Source organism: Drosophila innubila (assembly GCF_004354385.1).
Source record: "Drosophila innubila isolate TH190305 chromosome 2L unlocalized genomic scaffold, UK_Dinn_1.0 4_B_2L, whole genome shotgun sequence".
Lineage (NCBI taxonomy): Eukaryota > Metazoa > Arthropoda > Insecta > Diptera > Drosophilidae > Drosophila > Drosophila innubila.
The window spans coordinates 21,793,280-21,810,362 of NW_022995372.1; the positions used below are offsets into that span (position 1 = coordinate 21,793,280).

The 17,083-nt window shown below is 35.0% G+C and overlaps 1 protein-coding gene across 2 annotated transcripts in view; it reads right to left on the bottom strand.

The window, feature by feature from the left end:
* The window catches only part of LOC117782145 (protein outspread), a 75,822-nt gene extending 61,965 nt beyond the window's left edge, over window positions 1–13,857 (bottom strand). For both annotated transcript variants that reach the window (XM_034619120.1, XM_034619122.1), the window contains exon 1: window positions 13,201–13,857. In XM_034619120.1, the coding sequence (XP_034475011.1) occupies window positions 13,201–13,395 (195 nt within the window). In that variant the 5' untranslated portion in view covers window positions 13,396–13,857. The remainder of the gene's footprint in view (window positions 1–13,200) is intronic.
* Window positions 13,858–17,083: the final 3,226 nt, after the last annotated feature.

A 17,083-nucleotide genomic window follows, 5' to 3' on the forward strand; every position in this document is an offset into this window, starting at 1 on the left:
CCGTATCTACATCTGCATCTGAATCTGTAGTTGTTGCGTTTACTCACAGTAGCCTCTAAAGATAATTATTTGATTTTGGCAGCAAACATTAAGAAGAGTAGGAAAAGGAGGAGAAAAGTGTACCCTACAACGGAAGTTGGTAGCTTGCTTTTATTGTTTGTTCTTTTGCCGCAATTGAAGAGCTGGGAAAAAGCCTTTCTTTTCCTTACCTCTTGTGGACTTTCTATTCAAAGATTACTTAGTTTAGCAATCCAAACGATACAATATTCAAACTAAATGCTTCTTTTGGTGAATTACCATGAACCGTGCTCACACACAACTTTGGGTACTTACACACACACACATTCACAATATCACTCGCATATTCACAGCTCCAATGACGTTGCTCGCGCGTGTGAGCACTGCAAAAGAAATCTGAATGACAGCCAATCCAAAGTAAATATAAATTCAAATTGAAATTGAAATCTGTAAAGCAATCAATTGTCCAACGCTCCAGAGCGCTAACTGTCTGTCTGTCTGTCTATCAGTCCGTCTGTCCCAGGGGCTGCACCTAGACCTTGTCAATAGTCAAAACGACTTCAAATGCGACTCTAATGAACACAGAAAAACAATGAGAATTGATTTTTAAAAAGTTACAATTACCAATGCATATAACAAATTTTATATACTCTATGTTTAATTGGATACACAAATATTTTCTTTAAGCTTGAAATTACTATTAGAAATTAATGCATTAATATTTTCATTATTCTCCTCATTATCATTCTCAGTAATGATTCAGCTAATTGTCTGCACTTCAAAAGCTAGGGTAGTTATATAAATGTCGATGTAAAGTATAAACAGATATACTATTTCTTAGTCTACAAATACTGATATTAATTCTTAAACTTATTCTAATGCCAATTTTCAACAACACCCGCTTTTCTTTTGTTTTTTTGCCTGCTTCCAAAGCATCTTTCTCATTTTCTTATTAATTAATATTGTATAGAAAATTCTAATATTTTTTCTTAGAATGCCAATATTTTTACAATATACTTTTATTATAAATAATTTTATTTTCTTCACATCATCTTTTCATATTTTTTTTTAATGAAAAATGCGAGGAGTTCTGTTGTAATTTATGTTAAGGGTATTCAATTTCCTGTGCACTGAAATATTCTAGTTATTTTCTTCTTATTGCCTCAAAAGGCACCTAAACATAAGCTAAATGAATGGAATGGAATGGAAATAAAGTAGGCCACATACAACGACCTAAACTTGTGGACATGTGCGAGCTTATTGTTGTAACTGCTGCTGTTGTTGGTTATGTTGATGTTGTTGTTATTATTATTATTGTTGTTGGCACATTTGTCAACTGAAAGGAAAATGAATGAAACGCAACGAAATGCTACGCCGTGTGTGGTGGACTTCAATTAACAATCGAATGAACAGTGAGCGAACCAAACCGCATCGTAGGTGTCCCAGTAAACACAAAGACAGTCCGTAATCAGTGAGCCACGCCCCCTTTTTATTCCAATGGTCGGCGAGAAATGTATGCTAAATGCAAAATAATTTGATTAATTAAATGAAAATTACTTAATTCGCGTGAAAATGTGAGACACGACGATATGACGATGTGAGACGAGTCGGCGACTTTCACATGAAGCGACATTAGCCCAATTCGCCATCATGATTTATGATTTTTTTCTAGGTTCTGTAAATTGTTTTTACTGTATTTTTTCCATCTCCATTTTTGTGCTTCTTCTTCAGCATCATCTAATTTTTTGCTCTTTCCATTTTTATTGTTCGTCATTGCAAATTAATTTCTCTTCGCTGCTGCTGCCGGAAGTGGGTTAATAAGTGATAACGTGGCGAAAATGTAAACACGGCGAACAGAACGTGAAATCCGCCGCTAAATGATAAACAGTTAAACGGCAATGGTGTTCGAAAAACGCACAAAAACCTGTAAAAAAAAAAAGTTAACGAAAATAGCTGATAAACAGCCGAGAGAATCCAAACAACTTTGACACAGTTTTACCCCTAACTTCAAAGCTTGCACACTATTTTGGCCAACACGCAAGTGTTTCAGTCCCGTTCTTGTCAATTTATATGGACAACAACAACAACTGCCAGCAACTGTCATCGCTCAGTCGATGTATCTATCTATCTATGTATCTCTTTATTTTCGTGGGAGTCGTTTTAATCTTCGACGCACGTTTCTCAATGCTTTTTTGGACATTGAACATAATTAAAATTAATTCTTATTGACAAATAAAGATAATAAATATTTTCGTTTTTTGTTACTTAAAAAGTTTTTTGGCAATACTTGGATATTTTTAAATTTCAATTATAATGAAAATGAAATCAATTTCTAAATATGGATTAAATAAAGATGACTTTAATAAGAACTCTACATAGTAGAAAGTTCAGTTTAAAATTACCTCTCAGCAAATCCATCAAATTCTGGCATATCATTAATATCATGGCTAATATTCAAAGTGTACATACCTGAAAATAAACAGAACATAAAGAAAAAGACATTAGTAAATATTTTTAAATTATCGCAACACGTTCTAAAGCTAAGCAAAGCTCGAAGGCAAATAGACAAATCGCAATTTGTTTCAGGCAATTTACGTAAAGGAGAAAAATCCATCAACTGATTCATCTAAGCCAAAGCCAAATTGTTCATAATTGGGCTTGAATATTTGCTTAATAACTTGGCCGAGAAAAACACTTGCAAATTGGTTAATCAACGAGAAGGGCTAATTATGGCCCCAAAATGTCAGTCTCTCTGTCTGTTATTGACCTGGAATGACCCCGAGGTTGCCATAGTTCAAACTAGACTGCGATAAATCAGGTTGCAACTAAAATGAAATAAGCAACGCATTGTCGATTCATATAGCCAAAAGATTTTGGTCCAAATTTGGGCAAACAAGAAGTATCGTTCGTATCTGTAAGATATCTTTAATTAAAAGTACATACGTACAAATTATGCAAGACGTGCTCAAATACGGCAAACACCTAAATATTTCGTGAGCTGAATTCCAACTCCTCCATATGCTACTCAGCCTCCCCTTGTGCTACAACTTAGTCACACTCACACACATAATCACACACAGTTGGTTTGGGTGTGTTTATCATGCCACATGGTCTGAATTGTGCATGATTTGCTCACATTGAGCTCGCCGAAACCGCATTGGCTATAGCTATAGTCATCGGCGGTGGCATAGTTATTTGTTTATAGCTGTTTTTGTCGCCAGCAATAGCAACAGTAACAAAAACAGCAACAGCAACAACATCAACAACAACTGCAACAATAACAACAACCTTCGCTACATTTCGACTTGCGACCCACGTACAAGAGCCAAACAAATCGAAGACAAACTTGAACATTGATGGAGGTGGTTAGCTAGGGAGAAAGACGGAGTAGGCTGGTGGGGTAAGAAAGAGGGGAGAGCATCGTAGATGCACCACCCACCCGTTGTCTAAAACATGCAGCAAAGAAATTCCTATTAAAATTGCATTTTAAACTTGCTTGTGATCCTGAAAACTGACTACGATCATAACATTTTCAAGAAGATAGATTAATTGGATTTCTTTAGATCATATGTGATAGCTTTATAGGGTAAAATCTCTGCACTTGGTTACACTAAAATATTATATAACGAATTAAAACAAAATTAAAAAAACTAACTAAAATTTTAAGCTGAAATCATAATTTGTAAAACAGGTTTAATTTCAACTAAAATTTTAATTAAAACTCAAATGGTCCACAAAAAATATATGTAAATTTTTCTGAATTTTTACATTTTTGAAAGAATGAAAAATAGTTGATTTGTTTAAATTACTATTTTAAAACATATTCAATAATAGTGAGTTTTACTCATAATTATTGTTGTATATAATAAAAATTCATAATAATTATTTTACATTTTTTTAATGAAAAAAAGTTATATATTTGATTTTGGTATATTTGAAACCCAAATTTAATTTTTTCATACAGTTGAATTTTTTTTTAAATTGTAAATTTTATCAAATTCAATTATTTTCAGACACTTGCTTGGTTTTTTGAAAATTTGAGGTGTAATCTTTTTGTTAAATGTGTTTGATATGTAATTATGAAATTTATAAAATAAAATTTAATAAAAACGAATAATTTTTAATTCAAAAATGTAGCCCAAAACCATAAAGTATATGCATTTCAACACTCTGCAGCTTTGTCGATTCTTAATTTTCCTCGCTCAAGAAGTTTTCTATAATAGTCTTTATATATTTACTAACAGCCACGGAGAGCCCTTCTATGTTTGTATGTCCGTCTGTCTGTGGTATCGTTACCCATTTTACACCCAGTATTTATGTCTACCTCTGTTACCTCTACTTTCCCCCGTGATCACCCATAGATTCCCCCTTGATCCATTAGTTGTTTGTCTGAGCAAATTTTCAGTAATTGCAGCTTGCGCTCTTTTTTTGGGGGCAGCAGACAACAAATTTATTTTATTTAAATAAAAATTTGCCTGAGGGCAGCGACGGCTGACTGTGGGGAAGGAGGAAAAGGGGAAGAGAGGGAGAGGTGGGAATACGTTGACGTTTCTACTATTTTATTTTTTTTTTTGGGCGCGACTTGAAAATCTGTATTTGATTCGTCTGGTTTAGTGGTGGGGGAAACCTTGGGGGCCTATCTTTACCTCTCCGACTCTCTGGCTCTAGATCAGCGACTTTGTTTGGAGTGTCGGTGTCTGCAAAACGAAATTATCATGTCCACCTACATAATTTAGCATGTGTTGTTGCTGTTGTTGTTGTTGTAGTTTTGGCGGTGGCTGCCTAAATTATTGGTTGTAAATAAAAGCATTGCCTTCGTTGTGGTCCGTTGTTCATTTTGTCTATTTTGGGACCGTAATTGGCCACTCTTTGTAGTACAAACTCATACATATGGAAATTATTGGAGTTAATAACTGTCTGTCTGACTTTTGTTTGGATCAAAATAGCTCACAATATTGAAAACTGAAGCTGGAATGTCGATCCACAAACTCAGTTTGTGGCACGTCGCAATCAGTTAAATAAATCTTTAGCTACATTCTTATTCGATTGCCAAATGTCTTCTAAGAAAACACAAAACGCAAAACATTTTACGCATTTCAAGCAACTACAACAATAAAAACAAAGAGAATATAATCATATTCTAGGCAGCCAAAAACGCGTTAAGCTTTTTAGATGATTTATCTGCTTGCTCTGTGAATACCAAGCAACATCAACAAGAACAAGAATTTGAACAGAATTCGCAACTTCTTCCTGGAAGTGTTAAATCCATGTGCTGCATTCTGCCCGTCACCTGCCTCGGGTCTTGATCTCTCGATTGCTCCCCAGCTCACTCACCTTGACCGCACAACAACAAGAACAACAAAACGAACAAATAACAACAGCATGAATATCTAGAAACAACATATAAATTTACATATCGTACAAAAGCCCAAACGCTATTTACCTGAGACGTTCGACCAAACAGCAAATTGCCAAAGTATTTATATTTATTTTTGTTTTTTACAGAAAAATAATTTGAATGAACCTGCGGAATGGTTGGTTCATTCAAATTTACTATAATTTATAGCTAGCTGCTATAATTTATAGTCATTTTGCATACACGAAAGATATTAAATTATTACAGGTCATGATGTCGTATTTCTCGATTATTTCTTCTACTTTATATTAATAAAAAGCATCTATTTTGATAAATAATCATAAAAATTTGTGTTTACTTTATATAAAGTACAAATTGTTAATATATAAAATATAGTATATAAAAAACTCAAACATCCTAGTTTATATTCTATATTATTAATAAATAAATATTGATCTTAGCAGAAATAAGTAAAACCAATAAAAATTATGGAAAAAGCATGTCGCAAATATTTTATTTAATTAAAAAGAAATATAAATAAAAATGTACTGTTGTTGTTTGTAAAATATTTCTACCATTTAAAAATCTATCTAATTTAAAAGGTAAAAAAATAGAGCAGAAAGCTTAAATTTTTTTAATTAAATCACAAGATTTATGTGAAAGTTTCCCAGGTATACATTTTTATTTTTTTTAGCTCGAACTATAACAAAAATGAACACATCTATTTATGAATCTGCATTTAATTTTTAGTATATTTTTAGCTACTCTGAATAGATCAATTTTTTCTTAAATGAAAACTTTTTAAATATAACAGATTATTTCTTAGCAATTTCAGCAATGGAAGCGAAAAATGCAGACTTGGTGTGAAATTCAGGCCGTGTTTGCAGACCAGCTCTCGATATCGTTAAAGACTATTCAATTAAACGGTAATTTAAGTTAATGAGTTTTCACCAAGGAAACTCTACAGACCATGGGACATGGCAATGGTGATGGCGATGGCAGTATCACAATTATAAACTAATCAACGTGGCATCAAGCTGCCCTTCTCAACACGTCATTATATCAAGAAATGCCATCCTCACAATCTCTGGCAATCTAATGCCGCCAGCGATTCTTCAGTTGTTACTCTTGTTGTTGTTGTTGTTAAAGGTAGTCCAGGTGCAGGTTTAGATGATGCCATAACTCAGACTGGCAGCGGCGTTTCAACTGCAACTTGGCTTCTTGCCACTGAATGGGACAAGAAAAAAGCGGCGCAAAATAAGAATAAGAATTCAATTATGCAACAAAGTGTCACAGAGCGCCGGAAAAGGGGTAAAAATAAGCGAGGAAAACAATAGAAAGGAGCATTAAAGAACTCTCAAGGTAGAAACCAAGAAGATACGCTTAAGATGTTGATGTATGAAGTGGCAAAATCATTGCAACAAGTGGAAACAAATGCGGATGCAGCTGGCATTATCAGGAAATTGCAGACAATTCCTCTACTTGATGCTCGAGTTGGATAAACTCGTTTTTACCTCGAAAGAGCATCGTTAGTCGCATAGGCAAATGTCAACTAAAGTTTAGCTTGGAACTTAGCTTGAGATTAGTTGCTGCCGTTTGGCGGCATCTTTTAATAATGGCCAAAGATGAAGCTGTTTGCGTCAAGAAGTTGATTTAACTTGGTTTTTGCATTGTTGTTGTGGAGTTGGCAGTGGCAAGAATGATTGATGATTTGTTGTTTATGTTGTGCGATAAGATTTGCTTGCCCAAAGCAACTGACAGTTGAACAAAGCTGGCAACTCTGGCCATTGTCTGGGGCAGCCTTGCTCATGTTGAGTGACAGAAAGGTTCGTGCTGATAATTGCTGCATGCAAAAAAATAAATGAAACAAAAACAAAAAAGAAGAGAAAAAGATACGAAAACTTGAAATCAAAACTTCACTTGAGAAAAAGCCAAATTCAAAGACGGAGACGGAATCTCTTCTAATTGCAGCATGAATAAATATATATCAGATAGGAGGCAGCAACAACATCACGATCAACAACAACAAAAGAGCTCGCGATAAGCGAACAGCATAAAAGCTGTATCTTATCTGCGAATCCAACGCCTGAAGTAGTATTTACATGTGGCTGCCTGGTATCTAGCAGCAGTTGGCTGTTTCTGGATACCCTGCAACCATAAAATAGAGAAGAGAAGGCATATTGAACTTCACCGAATCTATGTAAATGTTAATAGACTGTAACTGAGGAATAGTTGCATCTTTTCTAAAAACACAGATTAAAAATAGTATCTTTTAGTGTCTACCAGTATCTTGCAGACGTTAATTTCATGTCAATACATTGTAATCTTAAAATAATAAAAGGAATAAGAGGATATATACAACTTGGAACTATATATAAAAATTATATCTTATTTGATAGACTTTAAGATTTATTACAAAACTTTCGAAGCCGAAAGTTTAAGGCATATACGTCTTGATCTCATCTAAGAATCCTGAATATTTCAGAAATGTCTTTTAGTGCATATCTTTTAGATTTAAAAAAAAAGAGGAAGTAATCGTAGCACTTCTGTACAGGGTACCTTTTAGTCAAGCACTCTGTTCCCTAACTCCAATTTGTTTATACTTCATTTATTAGTGTTGTTAGTTCACTTGCACAATTGCATTCAACGTTGCCTTAGTCATAGTTTATCTATCGAAGTTGTTGATTTAAGTATTGTCTTATGCTGTGTGCCAGATACAAGATAATAGATACCAAATACTAGACAATAGATAATGGATAATGTTAGCGTTGTGAAATGACCCCAAAAAGAAGTGCAGAACTGAATTGGCTACTCGTTAAAGTTCAATGCACTTGGCTAACTAATTAACCTAGAAAAATGCAAATATCTATTCGCACAACAACAACAACAGGGCTAACAACACGCCCACTTCAAGGTACAACAACGGCAACAACAACAACAACTTCTAAGCCAAACAATCAATCAACGCTGTCGCAACAACAACAAAGTTCACTTGAGCACGTCGCAAAGACGTCGCTCGGAGAGGCCAAAGCGAAACTTTAAGGTACACACAGATACTACACGCAAATAAACACACACAAGCACACATACACACAGCTAGGAAGAGTGGCATGTCGCATAGAAGGTGTGTAAAGGTAATATTTATTATGTGTATATCTGGCTGACAAACAACGGCAGAAAAAACAGCCAAAGGAACAGAACAACCCACGATCACAAAAGGGCAATAGAGAATACCCGACTATAGAATAGAATAGAATTTACTCTGGACATGAGACAACAACAACAACAGCAACAACCGAAACTACAACAACAACCGAAACTACAACTACAACTGTAACTCTAACTGCAATTCAAGCTGGCGTGCTGCCAATAGCTTAATAACACCCCGGGGATCAATTGAGATCTTTTTGGGGGATAGCCCAGTCGATGGACGAGCGGCACAAGCAACCGAAAATACAATGGACCAAAAACCAATAACAAGCGACAAAAGAAATAGTAAAAAGGTGAAGGAATTTTACTAAGCTTCGATTTTTATGTATATATCAAAAAAGAAAGAGCTAACTATTGAAAATAAAGGAAGAATCCTTAATTAACATATTGAAGAAAAACTTATTTTAAAGAAAAAAAAAGAGTTAATTTTGACGATAGAAAAAAGTGTGTAAACCTGAAAATCTTTGTATAAGTTTTCAACATATTTCGAGAAGTATATAAGTTTTTTGTACCACTGTACAGCTGGCCTGCCAGACAAATAGTGGGTTAGATATTGACCTGCTGGCTATTCAATGCCCAGTCACGACGACAAGTCTTCGTTGTGGCAAACTCCACTGTCAACGTGAATCGCCTTTGACCCAATGTCAACCCGGCATCATCATTCCGCAATTTCGATCATCATCAACAATAGAAGAACAATTATTTAGGCAACAATGTCGCAATGTATCAGAGAATAGAGAGAACTCCGTGGAGAACTCATAGATGTTTTTCAAAGTTATTTCACACTTCAACGACTTAGGAAACCTTTTTAGATTCGCACTTAGGGAAATGTCTTTTAAGTGGTCCTGTAAGCCGCCACCGTTGACTGTCGGCTCTGACTATGGTAGGTGGTCCACATGGGTAACCCGAGAGCTGACTTAGGTGCCTTCAGATGCAGATGCAGATGTAGATGCAGATGCATTCAATGCAACAATTATGCTCACATTATGCACTGCGACAGCCAAGACAGCGGAGACAGCGTAGACAGCGTAGACAGCGAAAAGACAACTTCGAGGGCAGTGAAAAAATAAAGGAAAAACAAAAGCAAAGTGCTTCTAAATTTAGAAAAAACGCCTAGGGGGACCGGTGAGTTGGGGCCCCGGTGCCTGGGGTCGCTCTTCTAGGTGATTAACCGCACAAGGCCCCAGCGAAAAAAATAAAACCCGCCAAGAGACAACTCTGACTCTTGACAAGCAGATGCGAACGCCTTCTAATTGCAACCCAGTGCGAGAGCGGAAGACCTGCGACATCTATTTTTATGTATGCCGATTACCCGGGAAGTCCACGGAAGAGTATATAATTCAATGAATGACATAATAACTTTTACATTATGTTCGTAACTCAACTGCAGATCGAATGAGCGTAAAAAGAAAATTGTGATAGAAAGAGATATTGCATCTGATTCTAATTTAAAAATGTACTAAGCTCAGAGAATAATATAATTTGAGGCAGTAAGTATTAAGAACTAAATTGGATCTTTAAGTTATCCTTGGATAAGGACACAGCTTCTTCTTTATAGTTATGAAAAGATTTCATAATAAAAGAAAATAAAAAAATACAGATATTTAGTTCATATTCTGATTAAAAGATGTACGAGTATATGAGTAAAATCAATAAAATATGAAAATGTAATTTTAATAATTTCTTAAATTATAAACAAAACAAACGTTATTTCCTAAATCATGCAGAATTTACATAGTTTCTAGTTATTTCTCAGTTTAAGCATTAATTTTGTTCGACGCCTGAATTATTATTCATATTTCTTCTCTTTTCTTTAACAAAAATTTATTTTTATCAACTGACCCTAATATTATTTGACGCTATTCTCGTTTGCGGACAATTTATGCAGCTCTTTTAATAAGCCGAGAGATGTCTTAAATTTTATTGATAGTTTACAAGCAGTTTTTTTCTTCATATTTCTTTTATTTTTATTTTGTCTCCTTTGTTTATTTCTGGGGCGCAATTAATTTCGTGTGTCAAAAGCTTGAAATGTTGTATACATTTTGTTTTAGCTGGTCTTTTAGCCGGCAATTGTGCAATTGGCATAATTTTAATTGATGTGAATTACAGTATTGAGTCGCCTCGCGGCGAAACAATTTTGGCAAGACGAAATGCTTTTTGTGGGCTAAGTGTAGAAATCAATTTTGTGGCCCAGACGAACAAACAGACAACCACAATAAAAAAAAGCTGTTAACCAATTGCTTTAAGCGTGTCCATGAGTAGAACACTTCAGTTCAATTCACTTCACTTCAGTTCACAACAATTCACAGTTTGCCTTTTAGAAGAGGAAGAAGAGTGAGAGTATCTTAAGAATATCTGTTAGATGACCCCCAGAAATTAGCACAAACATAACAATTTTTGTTTTGGGGGATAGGAAGTCATAAACCGAACCCGAGGCCATACTCTTAACACCAAATGGAGCACTTCACAAATAACTGAATATTGCATTTATTTGTAGAGCTGCTCCTCAATTTAATAAGTACTACAATGTGTAGTTAGATATTTGAGAACATGCGTGCGGGGTAAGCACATATACAGCACGATTCAATAGAAACTCATTTGAGTCAACAGCTGGGCTAGGACAGCAACTGTATCAATAGGAGACTCGATTGTCAAGCAGTTAAGTAATTCTATTGTTGGAATTGAATATTGCTTAAATAGTCTGAAGATTTACTCAACTAACAAGCCAGCAATTGTTTTTTGCTTTTTTGTTTCAACTGTCAGCTGTAGAAGCTATTGTTCTTCTAATCATAATATAATAATCTTAAAAATGGGATAAAAGAAGTATGCACATGCATATTTTAAAATTATTCAATACTTTCTTGAATTGCAAAACTCCAAATTTAAATTTGAAGGTAGAATTTAAAAAAATTTAAAATTATATTCTTGAATTTAATTCTAGATATATTAGATAGATCTAAACTTTTAAGGTGATAATCAAATAATTTTATCAACATTTCGATAATTAATTAATTTGATATCTTGAGTTTAATATCCGAATTTAGTCTGTTGGTATTACGTCTCAATGAGCAATCTTACACTCTCACTTTATTTTGCAAGATAGCTTGCAGACTTATGCGAAAGACTCAAGATCATATCTGGCAAGACAGTGACGAGATAAAGCACATTCAAAGAAAAGGTTGGGCTTTAGAGTTCAAACTTTCGTTCAATCAATGTGTCAAAGACATCTCCAACGACAGCCTATATGAGAGCGGCATGACAAAGTCAAACTCTCGCTTTCTCGTTGCCCGTTTTTCGATTCTCGAGGCGCGTTTCTTAGAATTACGACCCGGTCAACTCGGATGCCACTGGAAACTAATTAAAATAACAAAAACCCAATCAAAGCATAGAAACATAAAACCCACAGTTCAAGGGGGACCCTAAACCGCGTTGGAAAAAGTGAAAATCGTTTGTGTCACCGAAGTTTACGACAAACTGAAACTAATCCAAGTCCGCTTTTATGCTTCATACGTTTATTATTATTATTTATTTAAATGCTGGAACTTGTATTTAATAATCATAAAATCGTCGTATATAATAACATAAAATCCACAAAGGAAAAATGAAAAATGGTTTACTACTTTTGTGTTTTTTGACGTGGGCAAAGGAAAATTTTAGCCTCTTTTGTGAAAGTCGCAGCTTCAGTTGGAGAACTATGCAAAAGTCAACAGCATTAAATGGGGACAGAGCATTTAAAAGATATTTTAACACGCAGATAAACGTTATCTCAGCCAGTTATCTTAATAAGCAAAAGAACAAATGCTCCGAAACGTGTGATAAAGTTAAAAGACCGACTTTATATCGATTTAAAACAGAAAAGTACTGCATTTGAGTTATTTTGAGTTTTTCTTAATCTAACGCAGAGTGCTCTATAATAAATGATATGATGGTCACTAATATTATTATATATATCGCTTAGAAACTAGCTTGTGTACCTTAAATTAATAGACTGTTTCGACATTTATGGAATCTCAGAAGTAAATATGTATGTATGTATTTAGTATTTTGATTAGATAGAACAATGTATTCGTAATTGAAAATTATTATTGTCTCTGTAATTATATTTATCAACGCTATTGTCTGATCTATGGGTATGGTAATTATAATAAGAACGTGAGAAATCAAATTTTCAAGTCATACAAAAGAACAAATACAATCCGTGTTTGATTAACTATGGCTCATATCAAAAATACTATCGTATAAACAATCTATTTAATTTTCATATAAGCAACAACAATTGATCCAATTCCAGTCTTCAAAATCAGCATAAATTCGAGTAAATACTCCGACATAGACATCTAGTATTTACATATGTATAGGAACGCGGCAGCATCGCCTTCGACAACATAAGAAAACCATTATGGACCATGCTACAAGTCTATAAAAACAACCCACAAGATATATAAACTGCATCTAACAATAACTTTACACAATCAGTGAATGAAAGAGGGAGAGAAGGAGAGAGAGAGAGAGAGAATCTAAGATCCACATATGTTTGCCCGAAATTCTTATTTATCAGCGATACTAGTCGAACTCTTCTTTATGTTTACCTCCCCCCTCCACCTTTCTATACTCACCCTATTGCATTCCAAGGCAGCGGCGCTGTGCTCCTCTCTTTGACGAAAACAGTGGCTGCATTTGCTCTTGTTGAATATATTTGGTGAGAATTTACGACAGTCCGCGGTGCGTCCGACGCTCGCAGTCGGCGGGGGCGTCGCTGTCTCTGCTGCTGCTACTGCCGATGTTGTTGTTGTTATTGTTGAAGTTGACATTTTGTGCAGTTGTGTTTTGATATTTTCTTTCTTAGCTGCTGGACGTTTGCAATATCGAGTGAAAGATTGAGTGTGAGAGAGAGAGTGAGAGAGACAGAACGAGCTCAGCTCAATGTTGTTGTTTTTGCTCTGATCTAAGCGGCATTGTGTTCACACAAACAAACACACAAAAATGCACACGCACACATACGCACACGCAACACCAATACACAATTTGAATAATTTTGCACAATTTGCGCTTTTTTATCTCTCTTTTGCTGCTTCTACTTTTATTATTATTATTTTGTTGTTGTTGTTGATGTTTTTCGACACTTGATAAAGAGTAGAGCGTAAAAAGGCAATCGGGGGTAACGATGACAAAGGGGTGGGGGTACTGACAGCCTCACATATTTATGCAAATGCGCCAACCGACGACGTTGTTGTTGTTGTTGTTGTTGTTGTTACTGTTGTTGTTGTTACTGTTGTTGTAAGTGTTCTTCTTGCTCCACAAACGCAGCAGCGCAGCAGCCGGTATTTATTGTTGCTGTTGTTGTTGTCTTCGTTTTTTCTGTTGTCGTCACTGTTGTTGATGTTACTGTTGTTGTTGTTTTTCTTTGCTAATTGCTCCAAAAATAGCAGCACAATCGCTGAATCGACTCCTTGTTGTTGTTTCAATTCACTCTTTAACTTTTAATTCGCTTACAGTTATGCACGTTTGCTTTGCCCTTTAGATTTTGATATCAACTTTATATATTTTTGGCATGGCAAGCAAATAATCATATGAATACAAAACCGAGAAAACCAAAGAATACACAAGCACACACTTACACACACGCATACGCGCACACACTACAAAAATTATTCAATTTTGTTTTGCACTTGGCTTCTTCATTGGATACACCAACAAAACACACGGTTGAAGTTTCGCTAGAAGCTGCTGTTGCTTTTGTTGTTGCTTTAGACTGACGCGCGTTCTCTAAATGCTGCTCTCGGCACAACGAATCGGTTCGAATGCACACACGATACTAAACCGACTGCCAGCCCCAACAAGTCGAGCCGCAACCAGACGAGCGCCAAAAACGGGAGAGAGAGCCCAACAAAAACGAGAGAGCGCTTAAATGCTGCAATAACATCAAGATGGCGAGAGTGGCAGGTAGCGCATTTTCGAGTATACTATGTTGGCTGCCGTCGCTCTCCTACGCGCTATTCTAGTGCGTAATGTTAACAGCGCATTTGATAATTGATAATTTGCAATAAAATATGTGCGTACAAAACTAATGATTTATTGATAATAGAAAATTATTGTGTTCAAACGTTAATGAATTGAATGTAAACATTTATATATGTATGTATATAAAATGTTGTTATATTATTGATTTATTTTTAATTTTAGCTAATCTTAGCTATCAGTTAATAAAAACATTTGAATGAATGAAAGCTCCCTTTGAATGCCTTAAAGTGCTGAGATTTGAAGCTCTCTTGCGTTTTAGTATAAGAGAGCAAATGCGATCTGTTCAAACAGCTGTTTGTGGGGCTTCAAACTTGGTTTGATACAGCTTATACAGCAAAGCTGCTGTCATTTTAGCGGGACTTTAGCTCGAAATAGCTAAATACCGGATTTAACGAACGAAAATTTAAATTTTAGTTCATGCAAATTTTAAAATGCAATAACTTAAAAATTAATTAACATTTTGATATAGAATTTAAAATTCGAAATTCGAAAAAAAATATATATAAATTTTAAAGAAGGTTTGAAGCTCGTCAGCCCAAGGGGACAAAAGTTAAAATTGTATTGTAAAAAAAAATAAAAAATATCATAAAATCGAGAAAATTCTAACAAAAGCCCCGCAAAAAATTTTCAAAATTCTAGCTTCAAAAATATGAAAAATTTCAATTTAGTCAAATTTTCAAAGTTGCAACTAAACTCTTTTTTTTATTAAATTTTCTTATTGCCAAATCGGGAAATTCTGTAGGGTGGCAGCCCTAATTAGAACAAGTTGCCAGATCGGGAAATTGCTGTAAAGGACGCCTCGCTGCGAGAACAACGGTGCTTTTTGAACAGAACAGAAACGATTTCGAAAAAATTTTTAACAATTGAGAACAGCTCGACTTTTCTTGAGATGGCCGACGAAACAAAAAAAGACGCAAGTTAAGTTTCGATGATGAAAAGTCGCAGGAGTCTGACGGGGAAGATTCTTCTTATGATGTGTTTAATCTTGAAGAGATGGGATCCGCTTGATGCAAGAGGGCAACGAAAAAAACCTAGTTCGTCAAGGGATCCAAATTTTGCTTCAACAAACACGAAAAAACTATTTGTTACAGCAAATTGTTTCGTAATCTTATGGAATGCCTATCATTTTCTAATAGAAATACGAATGTGGTTTAGCTGAAGCTGGAAGCAACCACCACCGGTTTGATTTTGATTATACGAATTTATTTAATTGTTCAAAACGACAAACTTGCAATTGCCGTTCCGTGTTCAAACATAAGAATATGTACCAACATACATACATATGTATGTACAACAGATGTACATACGTGAGAAAATGTAAAACAAAAGTAAAGGTAATATATGTATATAAATAAATGCAAGATAATGAGATAATAAATGCATATCATACTCTAAAATTAAATAAATATATGAAATGTGAATATTGTAAATATCTGTAGTTTTTCTAAATATTCGTTAATTTAATGAGTTTTTTGACCCGTTCACCTTCCCGCAGTTAAGGAAAATAAATGCAGTCGTCGATTTTGTATTCTCTCCATTCGCTGCACATCCCAAAACGATTTGTTTACAGCAACCTCAACAACAACAACAATCAGTGATAGCAATAACAATAACAACAATTAACTGCACGCTTCATTAGGAACCTCGCACAACAAATTTTCAAGTGTGCTACAAAAACAGGAGAGAGTGAGTGAGAGAGAGAGTCATAACGAATCAAACCCTTTGCACGCTTCTTGTGCGGTACAAGAGTAAGGCAAAGAGAACGACAGAGAACAGTGGTAATGAGAGTAGAACAAAAATTGATTAATTGCGCTTGTCTCTTTGATGAGGGGAAGGCTGTAAATGTATAGGTGAAGGGCAGGCGTGGTGAAGGGGGTGAGTACAGCATGCAACTGTTGCAAGGGCAACGCAACACTCGATCAAATATTTTGACTGAGACCCTGAGGGGTCTTGGCGCTAGAGGTTGCCAGACTGCTAGTGAGTCTATTTTAGAATACCCTTCCGATGGTATTATAATTTTGTGAGAAAGTGTGTAACGTTAAAGTACAACAATAAAATTATATATTAATGCGACTGAGTTACACTAAATATAATATCTGTTCTGGAGAACAAATTGAATGCATTTGAGTTGCTATTATACTGTAAAAGTATATACATAAGCGTAAAAGATAATTGTATAATACAAATTTTATTTATTTATTTATTTTATTTTAAACCAAAAGAATATATTTTGTTTTTATACTGTTGTTCTACTGTTATACACATGTTCATATCATAATTGTCATACAATCATGAAGCGTAAGAGATATTGCTGTTATATTATGCTATTGTTGTATATGCATTCCACACATAACTGTCATACACATTTCGAGTGCAGGCCTTTCTATCATAATGGCAGAGTTCATTGGCCAGGAAAGTGAGTTGCCTGTTGGGTAATTAGTTGCCACGTGTTCGTTGAATCGACTTCAGCATTGAGCA